Source organism: Prionailurus viverrinus, chromosome D1, assembly GCF_022837055.1.
Source record: "Prionailurus viverrinus isolate Anna chromosome D1, UM_Priviv_1.0, whole genome shotgun sequence".
Lineage (NCBI taxonomy): Eukaryota > Metazoa > Chordata > Mammalia > Carnivora > Felidae > Prionailurus > Prionailurus viverrinus.
Window position 1 is genome coordinate 87,097,135 of NC_062570.1, and position 22,623 is coordinate 87,119,757.

At 35.3% G+C, this 22,623-nt stretch overlaps 1 protein-coding gene across 6 annotated transcripts in view; it reads right to left on the reverse strand.

Annotated features, from left to right (window-relative positions):
• CCDC73 (coiled-coil domain containing 73) overlaps positions 1 to 22,623 on the reverse strand; it is a 201,398-nt gene that overhangs the window by 22,455 nt on the left and 156,320 nt on the right. For all 6 annotated transcript variants that reach the window (XM_047879374.1, XM_047879373.1, XM_047879376.1 and 3 more), the window contains 5 exons: positions 17,398 to 17,526; positions 16,839 to 16,898; positions 15,596 to 15,700; positions 6,679 to 6,789; positions 2,379 to 2,513 (listed from right to left, as the gene is read on the reverse strand). In XM_047879374.1, coding sequence (XP_047735330.1) covers positions 2,379 to 2,513; positions 6,679 to 6,789; positions 15,596 to 15,700; positions 16,839 to 16,898; positions 17,398 to 17,526 — 540 coding nt within the window. The remainder of the gene's footprint in view (positions 1 to 2,378; positions 2,514 to 6,678; positions 6,790 to 15,595; positions 15,701 to 16,838; positions 16,899 to 17,397; positions 17,527 to 22,623) is intronic.

Here is a 22,623-nt window from a genome sequence, read left to right on the forward strand (position 1 = left end):
GGGAAGGGGAGGGAAGGGGAGAGAGAAGAAAGAAAGAAAGAAAAGAGAGAAAAGAAAGAAAAGAGAGAGAGAAAGAAAGAAAGAAAGAAAGAAAGGAAAGAAAAAGAAAGAAAAAAGAAAGAAAAAAAGAATGACCTCAAGGTATGCATACATGACAATATCCCTCACGACCTTGTAACCTAAGACCACTTAATCAGACTACATGTTAATGTGTGACCATATATGGGAGACAAAGAAGTAAAAATATATAAAAAACTACGCCACTTGGCGTTCAAGGCTCAGTTCTTTGGGAATGAACCAAACTGAGAGGTGCCCACATGAATAAAGTTGTTTCCTGGAAAGAAAAGCCTCAGTGTCACAACTCTCTGTGTGAGAATCCTGCTACAATTGTACTAGTGACTAAGACTTACTACAGCAAAAGAATACACAGCAAAAAAACATCACAAGGAAATATCAACGTGAAGTCTGGAGCAAACCAACAAATTCTATCTAATATTTAGTAAAGAAATAAAACCAATTCTATATAATACTCTTTCAGGAGGAGAGAACACATTCTAACTCATGAAGCCAGTATTACTCTAATACAAAAACCAGACCAAAAGAATACAAAGAAAAAATAAGCAAAACATACAAATCAGTATTCCTAATCAATGCAAAATCCTTAATATACCATTAGCAAATCACATCCAGCCATATATATAGAAAGATAATACATATTTCAGGAATGCATATGAGGGAGGGAGACACAGAATCTGAAGCAGGCTCTAGGCTGAGCTGTCAGCACAGACCCTGATGAGGGGCTTGAACTTACGAACAGTGAGATCATGACCTGAGCCGAAGTGGAATGCTTAACTGACTGAGCCAACCAGGTGACCCAGGAATGCAAGGTTATTTTAAATTTGGAAATCAATTAATGTAATTAATTGGTTAATATTAACATATTGACAGAATAAAGAAAAAATATGATTATCTCAACAGATACAGAAAAAGCATTTCTCAAAATTTAATACTGATTCATTATAAAAACTCAGCAAACTAGGAAGAAAAGGAAACTTCCTCAATCAGATAAAGAACACATACAAAAAACCTATAGCTAACATATGAAATGGTGAAAGACTAAAAATTCTCCATCTGAGATAAAGCAAGTCCACTGTCATGACATTTTTTTTTTAATGTTACTTATTTTGAGAGAGAGAAGAAGAGAGAGAGAGCGAGCAAATGCACGAGTTGGGGAGGGGCAGAGAGAGAGGGAGAGAGAGAATCCCAAGCGGGCTCCAAGCTGTCAGCACAGAGCCCAACACAGGGCTCAATCCCACAAACCTGAGCCAAAATCAAGAGCTGGACGCTTAATGGGCTGAGTCACCAAGGCACCCCCACTGTCACCACTTTTATTCTACATTGTACTAGAAGGTCTTAACTACTGCAATAAATTGAGAAAAAAATAAAATTCATACAAAGCAGAAGGAAGGAAAAAAATATCTTTAAATTCACAGATGACATAATGTACAGAAAACCCAAAAGTTAGGTGAAAAAAACTACCATTACAATAAATTTAAAAGGTAATAGGATACAAGGTCAATGCACAAAAATCAAATTTTACTTCTATATACTAGCAAGAAACAATTAGAAAATTAATTTTTAAAATACTGTTTATAATAGGATCCTAGAACATGAATTATTCAGGGATAAATTTCACCAAACATTTTAAAGATCTACACAATGAAAATGACAAAGCATTCCTGCGGGGTATTAAAGAATGTCTAAATAAATATAAACATATGCCATGTTCATGAATTGGAGGACTCAACAGTTAAGATGTCAATTTTTCACAAATTAATCTATAGATTCAACACAATACAAAGTCCCACAGACTTGTTTTTTAGAAATTGACAAACTGATTCTAAAAATTATATGGAAAGCAAAGAACTCAGAAGAGCCAAAACAATTTTGAAAAAAAAATTGAAGGATTTGCACTACCACATTTTAAAACTTCTTACAAAGCTATACTAACAAAGGCAGGGTTGCATATTGACTTAATGATGAACATATAATCAATGGAACATAATAAAGCATTCAGAAATAGATCCATACATATATTAGATCAATTAACTTTCAAAAAACATACCAATGTAAAATGAGAGAAAAAAATGTCTTTTCAAAAAATGTGCATGTTGGAACTGGAAATCCATGTCCAAAAAAATGACCCTCAATCCTTATGTCATACTGTACACAAAAATTAACTGAAAATGTATTATAGACCACATGCTTATACTCCTATTTTAAAATTTGAGACACTTAAAATATAAAGCAGGAAGAAAACCATCAGTGATGGTCCTAATTTCTTTCAGTTTTGTAACCACAAAACACTTGAATTTTACCTGAAAGTTCTCGTTTTCCTCAAACTTCTTCTGATGACATAATTCATTGTAATGTTCTTGTAACTTAATATGAGTTTCTTTAAGTGATGATAACTCATTTTTAATCTCATTAATTTCTCCAGTAAGTTCTTCAACCTAATATAAAATTTAACCAAAAATAGTTGTATAAGTGTGTTTTATATGAGAATATTTTATTAACACAAGTTTTTGGAAAAAGTAAAAAATAAAAAAGATGACAAAAGTGATTAATATCAAGAGCTACCATTTATTGAATTGTGCTGAGTACTTAATAAACATAATTTTATACTTATAAAAATCCCCATTTACAGGTGAGAAATGTAAAGCTCATAGATGTTTAAGTAATTTGCCTAGATCAAGTGGATATAGTCAGGATCCAAACCCACAGCTATTTCTAGGGTTTGTATTCTTAACTACTATATTAAACTACCTCTTGTTACAAATGAAAAAGTATTATTCTTAATCATAAAAGCTCTATAAAAGTTATGCTTTATTGCTTTTTCCAAGTTTTATTTTATTGTTGCAAATTAGACATACAGATTTTAACTCTACTGAATGAAGAGTACTGAGCATTAGTACAACGATAACTGACACTTCAGCCTAATATTTACATCTATAAACTGGGCTTTCACTAGCTATTTAAAATGTCATAATCTTTTTCTTGGGGGAATACTCTTTCACGGGAACCTCAAATATAAGACAAAGTAAGTGCCACTGAGTCCCTACAGAAGCTAACAGACATGAACTCACCTATTACTTTCCCTTCGTCTCATCTGTTTTTAACCTTTTAAAAATCTATCTGTGCAAGGTACTTCTCTTCCAAGGCTCAACTCTCCATGAGTTCTTTATCCCATCCTTTCCAATCTCCCTCAGAGCCTACCTCCAGCACTAATCTCCTCTCTGCTGCTTATTTACAATCCTTCCCAATATGCCAGCATGTTCTCCTCAGCCCACAAATATGCTCTTCTCACATTCCTAATTTATTTTTATCCTTGACCCATTTACTGTCTCTCTCACTTCTTAAAATAAAAATCCACACTTGCTAGTTTCAAATTCTAACCTCCCATACTCCTTAACAACCTGACTTCTATCCTCATTGGTCTACAGATCCCTCCCCCCAGCCCCCGCTGGCAGATATCACCTGCAAATTAGCAAAAGGATTTTTCCCAAGTTTCATACCATTTAACAGCTCTGTAGCAGGACTACGTTGCCTACTTGTTCTTGGAACAGCCTCTTTTGTTTTCATGGTACTATTCTTCCTCTCTCCTCCAATGTTGCTCTCTGTTCTTACCAGGCTCCCCGTCCCGCCCTGCCCCAACACTCATCCACCCTACTCTTTCTTCCATAGGATTCGTCACAAGTCCTCCACTCCTTCCATAGATGATTAGAACCATACCTTCAAATTTCATCTTCATGCTAATAAATCTTAAATCTGTATCTCATCTCCCAACCCCTCTCCTTAGATTCAAGTTTTCTAAATGCATGGTATGCATTTCAGGCTAGATGTCCTGCAGGCAGTATAAATTCAGCAGCTTCCAAATTAAACTCATTTTCATCTACAAATCTTTTTCTCCTTCCACCTTCCTTATGTCACTTAATGACATTATCATTCTACTAGTTATACTAATCACAGAGTCATGTTTGACTCCTTTCCCCTTCTAATACTTTATGTGAAATGTCACTTAGCTCTGCCAATTCCACTTTTAAATGCTTTTCACATCTACTCCTCTTCTCTGTTCTCACTACTGTTGTCCTCACTGACACCATCATAGGCTCAAGGTTAGATTATTTACAGTGTTCCTCTTACTGGTCTCTTTCCATAAAGCCATCTTCCATTCTGTTGCAGGAGTTATTTTCCTAAAAGATCTGTCGCTTCTCTGCTTTAATATTCTCAATGGCTTCCCTTTACTTATAAAATTCAACTTCCTTAGTAAGGAGCCTTTTGAAAGATGATCTCAACCTATTTTCCAATGTCACATTTCACATATCCTATGCTTTATTCAAATCAGATTACTCATCACCCTTGAAGATGCAGTTTCACACCTCCATGATTTTTCCCATTCTTTACTAAGTGGAATGCCAGCAGGATGGAAAGAGAAGTGTAGGAAATGGACACATATTGTGTGGTGAAACCCTATTTATCTTTCCAGACCAAACTCTAGTGTCATCTTTTCTCTAAAACTTTCTCCAACCTAGCTAAGTGATATGATTTATTTTGTACTTTCACAGTAAATTTGTTAATACTACTTAAACTACTCCATGTTACTGTGGTTAATTTCATAGTTATCTGTCCCTTTTAGAGTGTGAGCTCTTTATTAATCTAAATTTATTTTAGGCATTTCTGAAAATCCAGTACCTGGAATGGTACCTAACACAGTAGATGCTCAAAAAATGTTGTGAATTGAATTCCTTTTATAACCAACCCCTTCCACTAAGTATTTTCTGAACAACCTCATTTATTGTCTTTTGTCTATGTATATCCATTAACTATATAACTAGTCAAATGCAAACAGATGCATACAACATGTTCTTTATAAATTTCAATGAATTTTAACTGTACTATCTAATAATAGTCACAAAGTTTTATTTGTACAGTATTTCTTTTACTGTTGTTGTTTTGGAGAGGGGTGGAAATAGCAGTTTATATGATTCCATCTTATTTTTGCCAGTATCTTTTTAAGTTTTTAAAAACCCATCTTGATACAATCCTATAGCAACACCTGCACTGTCCTTCACTCAAGAATGGTGAAAAACTTACAAAGAGATAGAAATACAATTAAAGAGTAGATCTGACTTCTCACTCAAGAAAATTCTTATATAGAACCATAGCAGCTTTTTCTTATTTAACTATGTTTTGTTTAGTACTAAAGCATATGGAAGTGAAATGATTGTAGAAACTAAAGTATCTTAAGACAAAACCAATTTTATACAAATTTACAGATGGAGGCCTCACCTTATTGAAACTGCTTATTTTTTGGAATTCAATTGATTTTTCCCTATGAGAAGGGCATGGTTATAGTTTCAGGGAAAAGGAATGTCTTATTTTCTTAGGGCAACTAATCTTTTTGTGGGGGGAGGGGTATGGTTGACATAGTTAAGTATATTCTCTTTTCACTTTACAGTTTTCCTTATCCCAACAGTACCATTTCCAAGGTTTCTAAACATCAGGAATAATAAGGAAGTGTTAAGATGAAATGTGAATTCACTTAAGCTAAAATGAATGTTACTATGCTTCTTGCTTAACAGTAAACTTTACTTGTACAGAGAGTAAGCATTTTTTAGTATTCTGATACAACTAACTACAAATACTTTTTGAGATTTGGATAAACCTTATTAAATTCATCAGTGAAGACTTGATCTCTCCAAAATACAAATTAAGAGAACATGTTAGCTGCAAATGAATTGGAAAATCAAGAGTTACTTATATAACAATTTATATCAAAATCTATAAAATGTTTATCAACCTGGTACTCAGATATATATATTAGTATAAAATATATTACATTATTATAGTATTAGAAAAGTATAGTGTAATTAGTATAATAGTCCAAAACATAATCTTTCTTTCCCAAAATATAGTTTCCATAAACTCATCATGACTTTCTATTGTGTGAATTCTTTTGAAAGAATTGAATGGAAATGAAAATACATATTAAAATAGAATCATCAGTTTTGGGGCCCACCAATATTTAAAGTGAACCTTTATATTTTACAATTTTAATTTATACCATTTCATACTTTTATTATCTACTTTACTAAAATGAAAATTTAGTGTAAAATAAATGGATGTGGTTTAAGGAAATATCTATGTTTATAACATATCAATTCTTTATGATAAAATGTTAATACTATAGAACTCAAATACTGTACACGTTCTAAACATGGTTTTAATACATCTCAACAAAACTGCTACTAATAATAGTACCTATATAATTATTTTAATAATTTACTAAAATACTATGCAATTATTTTATGAAAAGGTAATTAATTTTTCTCTGTCACATATGAGAAGTCATTCAAATTATATATATCAATATTTATATAAATATAAATATACACACATGTATATGTGTGGTTTTTCAGGCATGAAAGCATTACAGGAAATTTTATTAAATTTAGCTTTTCAACAGCATTCACTTCTTGGAAATACAAGTGCAAGAAGAACATGTGTCTGATTTTATTCCTATATGATTTTTGCAATATTTTCTTAGCATTTAATAGTTATTTTTAATGTCTACAACTATTTAAAATATTTTAATATTTTACTATTTAATAAACCTACATGCTTTTTCCAAGTTCCCAGTGCTTTCTCATGCTCATTTTGAAGATTAAGGAACTTTTCTTCATTTTCTTTTACCTTCTCCCTTTGCAGCTCATTATCTCTTTCAAGGGTCTGCAATAAAATTAATTATCCAAAAAATAATCAATACCACATTAATGAATTTTGATGTGTTTTATGTTGCTTGGACCTTTGCTTCTAACATGCTGAAAGTGCCATACAGATCAGTGATAATGTGCTATCTCAACAATAATTTTCATAAATTAACAGAAAGGTGCTTATAGTTTAGTTAACAGGAAATAGGGGGAGGTTATGAAAAAGAAATGGCTATAAAAGGGTATAAAAACATTGCCATTATTCAGTTTCACTGCATAAGTTTTAATGTACTGAAAAAGTAATATAAAGTACAGCACTGAAAAATATGAAATGTAGCATAATCCAGCCCAACTCTACTACAAAATTTTAACTACCACAGAACATTTTTTCCATATCTATTTATTTTAGAAATTAACTAGCTAAAAAACCCTTTAATACAATTTTAATTTTTAATTTCAAATTAACACATTTTTAGTACAGCTTCAATATTTACCATATGAACTCATTACTTCATAAATTAACATTAATATAATCACTATACCCCCTCCAAAAAAACCTTTAAGACTAAAAAATACTGTTTTCTAAGACAAGGATTTGAAACGTATTAAATTACTGTCACCAATATTATTAGGTTTCTTCAATGTCTGCTGATAATCCAAGTAAACTTCTGTTAAAAAAAAAATAGTTAAAAACTCTACCTACATGTCTAATACATCTGGAATTTTTAAGTTTATCATTAGGAAAGCTATGTATGTTCAAAGTAAACATTTCAAACCACACAAAGGATGTAGAAAGAAAAGGTAAAGTATTCCTCTATCAGCTCTCCAATTCTCCTCCCCAGAGGTAACCACTCTAGCAGTTTTTTGCGTTGCCTTCCAGAAGTTGTCTCTAAGCATACTAGTACATAAAATATGTCTTTTCAAATACAGATGAGACCATACCATACATATTGTGTTCTTCTGCAATTTTTTTTCTTAAAAAATGAATATTTCTTGCTTACTTTCCATGCCATAAAGTACAGATCTATCTCATTTTAAAGGCTTCACAGTATTCTATTTAAATTGTATCCACCTGGGGGCGCCTGGGTGGCGCAGTCGGTTAAGCGTCCGATTTCAGCCAGGTCACGATCTCGCGGTCCGTGAGTTCGAGCCCCGCGTCGGGCTCTGGGCTGATGGCTCAGAGCCTGGAGCCTGTTTCCGATTCTGTGCCTCCCTCTCTCTCTGCCCCTCCCCCGTTCATGCTCTGTCTCTCTCTGTCCCAAAAATAAATAAATGTTGGGGAAAAAAAATTAACTTAAAAAAAAAAATTGTATCCACCTGTTCTCAGTTGCATCTAGAGTATCAATACACAATGACATTATTATGTAAAATTATGGAAATAGCTAATAAAAAGCATTTTACAGTTTAAACATCAAAATTCTCCTTTAGCACATAAAGAGCATAACTGTACTTTAATAACTTTCAATGAATACCTATCTTGACTGCCTCTACCTCAGGATAATGTAAATATATATATTTTTAAAGGTTTATTTTTTATTTTTGAGACAGAGAGAAAGAGAGTGTGTGCCTATATGCAGGGGAGGGGCAGAGAGGAGGGTACAGAGGATCTGAAATGGGCTCTGTGCTGACAGCAGAAAGCCCGATACAGGGTTCTAAGTCACAAACGGTGAGATCATGACCTGAGCCAAAGTCAGACATTTAACCGACTGAGCCACCCAGGAGCCCCAATCATGTAAATATTTTTATAGAAGTCATGTGTTCCTCTTAATTTACATGGAACATAATAATAGAACAGTTTCTGAATATTTACAATGCATATATTTTTTTTAATTTTTTTTCAATGTTTTTTATTTATTTTTGGGACAGAGAGAGACAGAGCATGAACGGGGGAGGGGCAGAGAGAGAGGGAGACACAGAATCGGAAGCAGGCTCCAGGCTCCGAGTCATCAGCCCAGAGCCTGACGCGGGGCTCGAACTCACGGACCGCGAGATCGTGACCTGGCTGAAGTCGGACGCCCAACCGACTGCGCCACCCAGGCGCCCCTACAATGCATGTATTTAATAGATGCTTACTATTTTAACATTCTGACAAATACAGTATCTATATTGATAACTTTCAACCAGCTTTTTAATACTTCGTTCTTAATATGAACATGTAGTTAAGGATCACTGGGCACTTGAAGAAAGTGATATTTTAGAAGATATACAAATCAAAGTTTAGAAGAGATGTGAGAGGAGATACTACAGTATCTATCCTAATAATAATAAATGACCAAGAACATTATGTTCTTAAAACAGTGTATTACATATGTCAATCATTTCTTGTCCCGACCCATACCCTCACCTAAAAGAAACTACCTATATCAGACACTTTCTCAGTTTCCACTCTTTGGAGACTTTCCATTCTTCCATTACAATTTGGACCTATTGCTCTTTCAGTCCACTACACTGATCAGGTGATCACTGAGGATTTCCTTCTCTCTTCTGGGATGGGTCTCCAGTTTCCTAGATCCTATTGTTTCCTCTTTCCTGGTTTATTCTCTTGTCTTGGTAAAGAAACTTTCCATTACTTCTTGATAAGGGAGATACAGGATGCTTCTTTTGTTGAGGACTTAAATGTCTGAAAATATCTTTATTCTACCAATACATAGTGATTTGTTTGGCTGAATACAGTACAATTCTGCTTTAGAAATCAATTTCTCTCCAACCACTGAAGACATGGTTCTATTATCTTCTATCTTTCAGCACTGCCAGTGAGAAGTCTAAAGTCATTATGTTGCCATTCCTAGTCTTAATCCTTTGTATATGACCTACTTCTTTTTTCCACAAAGAGTTTTAGAATCTTCTAAGTGTGTATTCAGTTTCATAATGATAGGTATTGGTGTTGAGCAAAACAAACTCAAATTCTTCAGTTCTAGGTTACATTCTAGTAATTACTTCTTTGGTCATCCCTTCTTCATTTTCTCTGTTCTCCCTCAAACTCACTAAATCTCATGGACTGAACCCCTAATATTCTTTCCCTCCTGTTTTCCATCTTCTTGTCTTTTGGTTCTACTTTCTAGAAGATTATCTCAATATTATCCTCCAAACTTTGCACTATACTTTTTATGTCTCCTAAAATATTTATTTTAAGGGTTCTCTTTTATTCTATCAGTGTTTCTTTATAGACTCCTAATTCTTGTTTTGTGGATTAATAAATATATTTCTCTTTACTGAGTATATTTTCTTAGTTTCTCCAAGTTTTTTTTCTTTTGTTTTGTTTTGTTTTGTTTTCTTTCCATCTCCCTGTTTGTTTTGCCTGATTTGCATGGTGGAGACTTTCTTCACTATGCCTAGTGATCCTTAACTGCATGTTTGTATTAAGAATGAAGTACTAAAAAGCTGGTTGAAAGTTTTGTCAAATGATGGGCTTCACTGTAGGTTGATCTGGCCGAGCTAGTTCACTGGGAGAGCTTAACTGCAGTAGCTACAGTCTTTTCTCTTGAGCAAGTTAGTTTCCCAAGAAAGGAATCTTCCATTCTCCTGCCTGGAAGTGATAAGGCTAGCTGTCCTCTAAATGGGGAAACAGAGCAGGGAGGGCTCAGATATCAGTATTTTAGACTTCCCACTCTGTTCTCAATATAACAGTCTCAGTAGCATATTGGTACAGCATTTGGCACTTTTAAATATTCCCACCATGGGCAGATTCAAAACTACCATTAGTTTAACAAGCAGCTCACAAATGACAAAAGCTCTGACAACCAGCAATCCCTACTATAAGCGGTCACCAGCAAACCACTAGATTTCCCAACCTGTTGTCCCTCAAACTCTCCAGGTAAATCTCCAATCTTCTGTCAAGCAGGAGACAGGCAGTGCCTTTTTGGGCAAGGTAGGAAAGAGAATTTGGAGGTATGATAGCTTCTAGCTTCTTATATAGAAGCCTTTGGCTTCGGGTGCACACCAGTTTCTAGAGGCACACGATGCTTGCAATTCCTTAGCATTTTTGCACCTTTGCCTTGGGTTTCTACTTTCTTTCATTTGCTAGGTAAATTACAAATTTTCCATCTGGTTCCAACTTGCTTTTTAAATTTTTTTTTTAACGTTTATTTATTTTTGAGACAGAGAGAGACAGAGCATGAACGGGGGAGGGTCAGAGAGAGGGAGACACAGAATCTGAAACAGGCTCCAGGCTCTGAGCTGTCAGCACAGAGCCTGACGTGGGGCTCGAACTCACGGACCGCGAGATCATGACCTGAGCCGAAGTCGGCCGCTTAACCGACTGAGCCACCCAGGCGCCCCTGGTTCCATCTTTCAAACCTTAATTTTTATTGGTTCCTTATATACTTGTCCTTGTGGATTTACTGTCATTTTATTTCAGTTTTAGAAGGAAATAGAAGTGAATGTGTGGGTTCAATTCAACATGTTTAACCATAAGCCTGGATCTGGCAATATCTGAACTTACAAAGATTCTGAATTTATTCATTGTTAATCACTCATTAATTTAATAAAATTTAATGAGCTCCTACTCTGTGCCAGATACTCTTTTAGCTCTTATGCTAAATGCACGAAAATGTTACTGTTCTCATGGAATTTACTCTTTCAGAAAATTATTTGTTATTATTTGCACCTGGATTAACAAATCTGAAAAACATTTTGAAAAACTCGATATTGTGGAAAGTCAAAATAAACCATCTGTTAATATTTTACTATACCAAAAACTAAGTAACTTATTCTGGTTAATACTACGACTATAGGAGCAAACTAACTAAACTATTCTTGTTAATGCTAGGCCTATAGCAGTATAACTAGACTCATATCTAGACTAAACTATGATTAAATTATAGTAGGAAATATTGTCTATCATGGGAATTCAGGTCTCTATGCTCCAAACTACTATTAAAAAATGAGACAGATGACAGCATGATTGCAGAGCACTGAAAAACAGTAGGCCATTATGAAGAGTAATGATCCCTTTTAATACAGGTGGAATTAGAATGCTCCTTGAGAAAACACTTGAGATATCTATGCAGCATAATCTGCAGCAACAGTTCAACATTAATATTTTGTTATACTATATATCAGTGGTTCTCCAACACCAGTCTGCAAACAAGTACTGATCCATGACAAAATGTCACTAGTTCATGGCAAAAAAAAAAAAAAAAAAAAAAAGTCTTTATAAATCATCAAATGTCTTTTCCTGTAAAAGATTATCTTTATTCTGAGATCATATCCTTAATATGTGGTGTAAAAATATTCTTTTTTATAAAATGAAAGTGATGGTAGATGGTGTTTATTTTTAATATTGTTACTTATAAAAATAAAAAGCTGACAATTCTATCCTGTTCTTGCCAATACTTTGCATGAAATTTCTGTATGACATCTAGTTTCTCTACATACTATCAAGGCTCAAATAATAATGGTACTAGTTACAGAGAGAGGCACCTGGATTATCTAAGATATTAGCACTTATAGTTAAAAGATCTTGGAACTATAGTTAAGGTCATGATTAATTCAGTGTATATATATAAATATATATTAGTATATATTCACATGTTTCTTATACACACACACACACACACACACACATACATATGCACTTCACACCCAACAAAATTAAGCAACACAAAAACATTGCATTTAGAACTCATGAACAGCAATTTAAAAGTTGTAGTTTTCAAATAACTGATCTAACAAAAGTGGCAGCTCTCATTAATCTAGGAAGAATACATTAACAATGTAATGTAGAGATAGTGCTGGAGTAGAACAAGTACAAAAATTTAAATTGAGGATTGCCACTAATTAAGAAGCCTTGAACTATATTGCTTACACTTTCCGGACCTCTAGTTCATCATGAAATGAAATGACTGGATTGGCTGATTATTAATATTTTGTTCATCCTAAAAATCTGTTTCAACTCCTCTAAATGGACTAGAAAACAGTCCTGGTAACTGCTACTCATAAAGAATTTGGGTAAATTCTATCCCATGTTTCTTGTGATAAGGTTTAAAATATTAGAGAAAGTCCCAGCTATCTATCTGTAGATAAGTAAAGGAGGTGGGGGATACTTGCTTATAGCTGGACTTTCAGAGATTTTTCACTAGTCTTACTGGAAGAGGTGAAGAGGTTAAGAGGAAGGAGGAGTTTGACTCTGGCAAACCTCTTCCCTCTCTCTCTTCCAGGTCTAAATTGTTTTTGTTTTTGTTTTAAGTTAATTTATTTTGAGGAGGGAGAGGTGCAGAGAGAAAGAGAGAGAGAATCCCAACCAGGCTCCGTGCTGTCAGCTCAGAGTCCTGCAAGGGGGCTCAATCTCATGACTGTGAGATCATGACCTGAGCCAAAATTAAGAGTTGGATGCTTAACCGACTGAGCCACCCAGGCGTCCCTCCAGGTCTAAGTTTTATAATATTAGGGGCAGGCAAGAGAAATAAAAAAGCCAAAACTCTCTTTACATAATTAGTCATAGAACATCAATGATGAGGAGACAACTCTGGCATTGTTCAGGTTAAGTCTGGCTCCAGTCAATGATGATGAATTCAACATACTTTGTGGGGCCCAGTGCAAAATTTAAAAAGCACAGAAAAGGTGTTATTGAAGATACGAAAATACAAAACTTTTTCCTTCCTTCATGGTCACTCCCCCTTTCTCTCTCTCCCTATGAGCTTATCATGTCATCGTGCTTTTTACTTTCTATTTAATGTCATGGGCCCCTGGGCAAAGGGATACTCATAGGGCAAATTCAGATCCTCACAGATGCCTGAGGGCCTCACCGTACAACTCAACACTAGTAGATCCACCAACTACTGGGTTCTACCTCCTGCAAGCTGCTGGACCCATGTATGTCCTGGCTGGGGGTGAGGAAGTCAATCTTCCTGTCTCATGGGACCTCTGCCCCAACTCATGGCAGATGGGTAACCCCCAACAGATTGCAAATGCCAGGCAGGGATACATCTCAATACCTGGATTGAGGACTCACCCCCTGCCAAGTCACCTACCTAATGTGCCAAGGTATTGCCAACCTGAGACAGATGATGCTGCAGACATATGCAATGGACCTAGACCCTCCCTGCTATATTTAGCCCTCCACCAAACATAAAGAGCAACAGTAGAACACAAACCTCTCCCCAGGAACGTGACCACAACAGTGGTGGAACAGAAGCAGAGAGGATGAGGCCAGGCAGGGCCTAGCGTACCAAAGTATGGCAGAACCAGCAGCCAAAAACTCATCCTGAGAGGCAGTAGGAGACACGGCAAAGCCTGAGCTGAGGCTCCAAGACTCCAGTGCAGGCTCCATTTTCCCATCAGACTTAATTTACAAAACATAAATTTAAAGTTGAAAATTTCAAGACCGTGAACACAGAACATTAAACCTGAAGCAAAAAGCCCTTCTGAGTATGGATCCCTATGCAACTGCACTGGTTATATACCCAGGAAGTTGGCCTTGGCCTCTGCTGATGGTGGTCTTTCCATGGGAAGTGATTGTAGTTTTCTCTTTTTTTTTTTTTTTTTAAGCTTATTTTTGAGAGAGAGAGAGAGAGAGAGAGAGAGAAAGAGAGTGAGAGAGGAGGGGCAGAGAGAGAGAGAGAGAGAGAGAGAGAGAGAGAGAGAGAGAGAATCCCAAGTAGGTTCTGCACAGGGCTGGAACCCACAAACCGTGAGATCATGACCTGAGCCCAAATCGAGTCAGATGCCCAACTGACTGAGCCACCCAGGTACCCTGTGATTGTAGTTTTCTTGAAAAATGTTCAGCTTTACCTTCATTTCCAAGATTTCCTTCAGAGGAACACAAATATCTTCCACTGGCCACCCCAGTGGAACATGTCCCCACCTCCTTCTCTTGACTTAGACATCCAATCACTTGGCCAGGGGGACACAGAGCAATTTCTGCCCTTCCACTAACCTCCATGTTCCTTCATGTGGAACCGAGAAACCACCAAATGTCTCTCTTCTGCACCCTTACTGGGCCATACAGTATTGGAACAAGCATAATACACTTCAAGCCCCATTGGTAAAGATCACTTCAAAAACTTTCCTCCTTGAAATTTCTGGAACATAACTGTGCACTAGTCTATATGCTCTTGGTATAATTCCAAACTTCAAAAAACATATGCCAGTTCTTCCACATGAACTTATCACATTTTATTCTACTGCCAACACCAGAGTGAACCTTCAAGTTTTTATAGCATCTCAAGCATCCATCCACAAAACAAGATGGCACTTTCCTTTTGTACCCCAATCTTTACATGATTTTCACAAAGACTCCTTCACCTAGCTTATTAGGGGAAATGTATGACCCCTCCCAACTAGGGATGTAATAGAAAAGCCTCTCTTATGGAACTGTTACTCCCAAAACATCAGTGACCATAATTTATTCCTCTCTCCATTTTTTTTTAAATATGGAAATAAGATGATGGTGTGATTGCTGTGATAACAGGGCCAGTTCTACCTAAACCCATGAAGAGGGGTCTGCCTCAATTTCTGGGAGTTCACTGACTGTTCTCTTAGAATATCGTGACACTTATCACCTTCTATTTTCAGTTTTGGTCTTTGCCATAATTCTAAGACAAAGAAAAAAAATCTCATCCAATCTGTTACAAAATTAAGTCAGATACTTGATAAAACTTAACACTTAACTAGTGACTTAAATTTAAATTAAAAAAAAAATATATATATATACACACATATATTGATTACTTTAGACATTGATACCAAGTTGGTGAAGAAGGCCATATCTTACCCCTAAAATTCAAAATGATCCCAGATAAAGTTGGGCAGATAAATGCAACTAAACAGGTAAAGCTCATTAGATATAAATACACTATATCTATATCTATATATCTATATACAACCTCATTATTTTCTTTCAACACCTTCAACTCTGCTTCCAGTTCAGTATTAACTTCAGTTTGATGCTGAAGTAACTGCTGCATATGTTGGAAAGAAGTGATGATATCCTTTAAAAGAGTATAAATATATTAGTTGAAAAAATTTTGTAGGTATGTTTCTAAATTCATTCTTAAAGTACTTTTTCTAATTTCTTAACTTATTATCTTTATAGTTTAATTTAAATACCATAACAAGATACTGAAATAAACTAATAGCATATTTTACTAACTTAATATCTAAAATAACTTGTATAATTTCTTACAAAGTACTATTTCCAAGAGTTCTTCAAATAATTAACAAAGTTTTTTGAAATGGACCATGGATTATGAGACACTACTGAAAAATGTGAAGAATTCAAAACTAAAATTATTGTTGGCTTGTCTTAAAAAAGGTAAACATAAATCCTTACTAAAATGTCATACTGCTAACGGGCTAAAATGTCATGATATGCATTCATAATGAAATGGAAGAAAAGCAGAAAAGAAAAAAAAGAAACAGAACTTTTCTTTCATGGACCTTTTTTTTTAAATAGAAAAATTATAAATATCAAATAGATTTAAATGAGAGTATAACATCCTGTAAATGTATGCTCTAAGCATACACACATTTCAGTAATTACCTGCTAGGGTACCAATGGTCTAAACTATCAAGGAAAAAACTGATTTATTTTTATCCTTTTTATTAAATATTATAATATTTTTCCAACTTTATTAAGATATAATTGACACATAACATTGTGTCAACTTAAGTTGTATAACATGATGATTTGATACACGTATATAGTGCTAAATAATTACCATAAGATTAATTAACATCTCTACCACTTCACATAGTTCCTATTTGTGTGTGTGTGGTGAGAACATTTAAGATCTACTCTCTTAACAACTTTCAAGTATGTAATACAGTACTGTTAACTAAAATCATCATGCTGTACATTAAACCCCAAGAACTTGCTCATACTATAATTGGAAGTTTGTCCCCTATGACAAACATCTTCCCATTTCTCTGATTTGTTTTTTAATGGGAGCATATGTGAGACCTGATTATAAAGGTTCACATGTATCCATTCAAATGACCCTGAGTGCTTACTATGTGCTAGCAACTGACCTACACATGATTCCATTTGTTACTGAACTTGTTTATTTCTCACGTTATATCAGTTTTAAAAATATTTACTGGCTTCCAAAATATCTTATGATTGCTTGCCTGTTTTTCTTCTTGAATATGCGTAATCTCTTCATTAATCTTCTTATTTAATTCCAATTCCTTTAAAAAATTGAGTAATTTTAAAGTTATGACATAAAATTCAGAAAATTCTACATTTAATTCAGTGCTCAACAAGTTTAGGAGTGCCATGACCCCTTACCACCCCAGAGTACCAACCTTTGTTTGCTGGGGCAGTAGTGGTTCTAGTGAAATAAAGACTGTATTAGACACCCAATACAGACTGGTGTACAAATTTATAAATATTAATGTTAAAAAAACTACAAAATTTCTTATCTCCAAAAGCTTTTCTGGAGACACCATTGTACCATAAGATTACCTGACACTACATTAAAGTGGAAATAAAATGGTTATAGACAAATTTTATTGTCTTAAATTCTTGCTGATAATGGCAAAAATTACCTAGAGTGAAAAATAATTCATAATACCTTTTTTTTACTAGATATATTTTTACAAAGGAATGCTTTTATATTATAATCCTGAAATTCTCATAAATTTTACAAAAACAATTATATAAACATGAATGCATTTAATTAAATACCATGTTGAATCTTTCTTGAAGTTCTTGAAATTTTTGTTCTTTAATTGTTAAATGGATGTTTTCTTCTCCTATCTCTTGTTGACATGTGACCTTGGACTTTATCAAGTCTGAAGTAACTTTTTTAAGTTCCTTAACATGAGAAATATAAACAGAAAATTCAGTATAAACATTTCATCACAGCAAGGTACTTTTCTGACAGTTTTAAAGACCATTTTAAACCTATCATTTAAGACAATATTACTGGTCCATCAAGGTCTATTTCCCCTAGTTCTGTTGCAAGATAATTAGCCAAGGTGGGAATGCTATTTGTGGCTATAACCATAGACACAATGATACAAGGATAGAATGCAGGATTTTTTCCTCTTAAAAAGAGCACACAAACCAAATGAACTAACCAACCGGAAGTAGGGTGTTTTCATTGATTACTTATTTAACAAAAATCTTCTGAGATAAAAAAAGGAAATAAAAGACTATCAGTTTCCAAGTTTGTTAGCATCTAATAAAAGTTTCTGTAAGAAATAATCACAATATAATGTGATGACTGCTAAAGTATAGGAATGCACAGAAACATAAAGAAAGAAGGAGTTTGGTTGAGGGCATCAAGAAGGCACTATTAGGAAAAGCGGTTTCTGAATGGAGTCTTCAAAGATAAATTTGCAAAGAAGGCAAAAAAGGAGTACATATTCCAGACAAAAAGATTCTACACGTACAAACATGCAGAAACATAAAAGAGCATGGTATTTTTCAGGGAACCAGAATAGGATATAGTTGGAGCTTATATGTTATGGGTAAGGGGGAGGAGTAGAGTATTTGTGATTGTGGCTAGAAATTTGACAAGATTCAAATTTTGAAAGGGATTTGTGGGCCAAGATAAAAAGTTTTAATTTTATCCTCTAGTCAATGAGGTAATAATTGAAGGATTTGGGGGCACCTGGGTGGCTCAGTCAGTTAAGTGTCTGACTCTTGATTTGGGCTCAGGTTATGATCTCAGGGTCATGAGATCTAGCCCCATGTTGGGCTCCATGCTGGGCATGGAGCCTGCTTAAGATTCTCTCTCTCCCTCTCCCTTTGCCCCTCCTCCCTCTCAAAAAAAAAAAAAATTGAAGGATTCTGAGTAGGAGAAAGACATAAGATTTGTAACTCAAAAAAATAACTCTAGCATCACTGCAGATTATTAGAATCACAGGGAATATAAAAGAAGTCTTCATTTGTGAAGTTACATATCCATTGAGCTTAATAGATATCATCCAAACACATTATAATTCTGAAATACCAACTTCTGAATTGGTGTATAATTTATTATACTGCTGTTCTGTGTATACTCACTATATTAAACACTCAAGAATGTGATTTTCACATTCTTAACTACACAGTATCTGAACTCCCTTTGAATTCTGGAGGAATTCTACAAGAGTCCACTGCCCACTAGAGAAGCCAGACATGGCAGATACTAGCTTTATGAGCATGAGGCCAGACTCTGCTAATCAGATACACCTGTCCTGGATATTGGATGAGAAACTAATATCACAAAGAACAAGAACTGTTGCAAATCCATCTGTTGACAGTCTGCAGGGGCAATGCTAGTAACATCAAGTTTCCATGGGCAACAATGACACCACAGTAGCGTAGCAGCATCATTACAGTCAATAGTGACAACATACAATACTCAGGACTGAAGTTGATTTTATGGCATGCTCTTCAATACTGCATAGGTTCCCTTTCTGACCATTTTCTAAGTCTGAGATGACCAACATCTAAATTCCTTTGCTGGGGCAACTGGGTGGCTCAGTCGCTTGAGCAGCTGACTTTGGCTCAGGTCATGAGCTTGCACTTCGTGGGTTTGAGCCCCACATCAGGCTCTGTGCTGACAACTCAGAGCCTGGAGCCTGCTTTGGATTCTGTGTCTCCCTCTCTCTCTGCCCCTTCTCCACTCACTTGCACGCGCATGCTCTCTCTCTCTCCTCTCTCTCTCAAAAATAACCATTTAAAAAAGTTTTAAATTCTTTTGCTGACAAAATCAACTTACAGTTAAGAATCCTAATATACTTCAACTTTTAAAAGATGGTATGTAATGAAAAAATGCTCACCATCACTCATCATCAGGGAAATACAAATCAAAACCATAATGAGATATCACCTCACACCTATCAGAATGGCTAAACTCAGGCAACAACAGATGTTGGCTAGGATGCAGAGAAAGAGGAACCTTTTGCACTGCTGGTGGGAATGCAAACTGGTGCAGCCACTCTGGAAAACCGTATGGAGGTTACTCAAAAAAATAAAAATAGGACTGCCCTATGACCCAGCAATTGCACTACTAGGTATTTATCCAAAGGACACAAAAACGCTGATTCAAAGGGGTACGTGCACCCCAATGTTTACAGCAGCACTATTGACAATAGCCAAAGTATGGAAAATCCCAAATGTCCATTGACTGATGAATGGATAAAGAAGATATGATACATACACACACACACACAATGGAATGTTACTAGGTTATCAAAAAAAATGAAATCTTGCCATTTGCAACAACATGGATGCAACTAGAGTGTATTATACTAAGCAAAGTAAGAGAAAGACAAATATATGATTTCACTCATATGTGGAATTTAAGAAACAAAACAAATGAACATAGGGGAAGGGAAGCAAAAATAAGATAAAAACAGAGAGGGAGACAAACCATAAGAGACTCTTAAATACAGAGAACAAACTAAGGGTTGGTGGAGGGGTATTGGATGGGGTGATGGGCTAAATAGGCGATGGGCATTAAGGAGGACACTTGTTGGGATGAGCAGTCAGTGTTGTATGTAAGTGATGAACCACTAAATTCTATGCCTGAAATCATTACTACACTATATGTTAAGTAACTTTGATTTAAATTAAAAAAAAGAATTTGTTAAAAAAATTAAAAAACAAAAGACTGTAAGAACTGAATAAATAATAACTCTTCTGAAGGGAAAAAAAAGTTCATTAGGGTGGTAAGACTACAGGAAATTTTTATTTTCTTCATTGTACTGATTAGTATTTTTTTCAAAATAAACACATTTCTCACATATCAGAGTACAGTATATACACATATGTAGTATAATATAGTATATAATAGAATACAAAGCCATGGAAACAGGTGCAATCACTTAGAGTTATTAGTTAGAAGACAGAAGATGGCAAATGACTGAGTCCTAAAGAACTCCAACACTCATGGATTAGAGAAGAAGCTAATATTAGAAGGAAGTACAGTCAACTGAGGTAGGTGGAAAATCAAGAGTGTAATATCAAGGAAGCTGAAAAAGGAACAGCAGAAAATAGTGCTGCCAAAACTTCCAGAGTTCTTCATGTTATAGCTTCAGCTGCCCAGAGAAAACTTCACCCAATCATAACTCAATACCTAGTTCAAAATCCAGAAGAAAGGATTAACTGGTCTTAGTTCACATGTCCCTTTTAGATATGTGCACTGACTAAAATGACTGCTAAAGTAAAACATGGGTCAAGAGGGGTGCCTGGGTGGCTCAGTCGGTTGGGTGACCGACTTTTGCTCAGGTCATGATCTCGCGGTCCTTGAGTTCGAGCCCCATGTTGGGCTCTGTGCTGACAGCTCAGAGCCTGGAGCCTGTTTCGGATTCTGTGTCTCCCTCTCTCTGACCCTCCCCCGTTCATGCTCTGTCTCTGTCTCAAAAATAAATAAATGTTTATAAATAAATAATTTTTTTTTTTTTAAACATGGGTCAAGAGACAGGACTTCATGCTTAGGAAAGCAGGCAAATTAATGGCTGGTACAAAGAGAACAATCAGCATATACTGAATAATGAAAGAAGTCTGAACAAAGAAGGCAGGCCTTGAAGAATGAGTAATATACTGGATTTTCTCCATTTATCTCTCCTGACTCACTCTCCACCCTTTCTCCATACTGCTCTGTCCCCTGTGTGCTGATATCTGTGGATGTAGCAGTTTTTCTTGCTTCTGGCTGGGTTCAATCTCTGGAAGGCACCAGTAAATCAGTATCCTGGGAAGACAGACAGATAGAGGTATTTCCCCAGTTTTCTCCCTATATGGCCACAAAATGACAATAGCTCTGTACCTTTGCCAAAGGTCACAGCTTCTGAATTCAGCTTTCTTCTACAGCTGTGCCTATAGCTCTCTCCAGGTTCCCAGTAGCTGCTTCCTTCCCTTTCCCCTGGGGTTTATGTGGTATAATCATTCCCCCACTGCTTCTGTCGCTGTGGTGATTCATTATCCCTGTTGGTTCCCCTGAACCCTGCCCATAACTTTGTAAACAGCTTCTTCATCAAACTTTTCTCTTTTACCTATTCCAATGTGCCATCTGTTTCCTGACTCAATCCTGTTTAATACAAGTAAACTGAGAGAAGGCATTTTGAGTGTGGACAGGAGAAATGGAGGGGAGCAAAGGCAAAAAAAGAAAGGCAAAGTGAAGAATTATAATAATTGCAACAAACATTTTGCATTAAATAGAACAGAAGATGCTTAATAAATAGTAGGAAACAATGCTGAAGATGTAGAATGTGGCCAGACTTTGGAAGTTCTGGAAGGCCAATTAAAGAAGTATGGGACTAAATCATATGTTGTACACCTATACTTACATAATGTTATATGTCAATTTGTCTCAATAAAGTAGAAACAATTTGGGACTTGATTCATTAGGCAAAAGAGAAGTTATTCAATCTATCGTTCCTTCTATATATACTAAATATCTAGTATGTCCAGCACAGAGAAGCAATGCATTACACTAGTAACCTAATAAAGTTAGTTTGGCAACAAAAGTGAATAAAAACCAGATAAAAGAACTTTGGCTAAGGGGCTGTTTTATTAATCCAGGCATGAGATGATAAATGTCTATATTACTGAAAATGGAGAATGGAATATATGAGATATTTTAAGATATAATTGAGTAGACAAAGGGAATGAAGGAAAAAAATTATTCCAGAATATCTAGGTGAAGCTAGGAGAAATGAAAATAAAAACCATAAAATGTGGAAGAGAAAGCATGAAAATGGAAAAGAAATGGGAAGTCTACTTCACTGATGAAATAGATGAAAATGTATTTAAGACAAGAAACAAGAGGTTAACGATCTGAGACTATCAAGCAAGCGAAAAAAGCACAAATGACTAAGCCTGAGCCAGAGGTTATTATTTATATCTTTATATCTATATCTATACCTAGATATAGATATATATATGTCTTTATATAGATATATATATATATATATATAT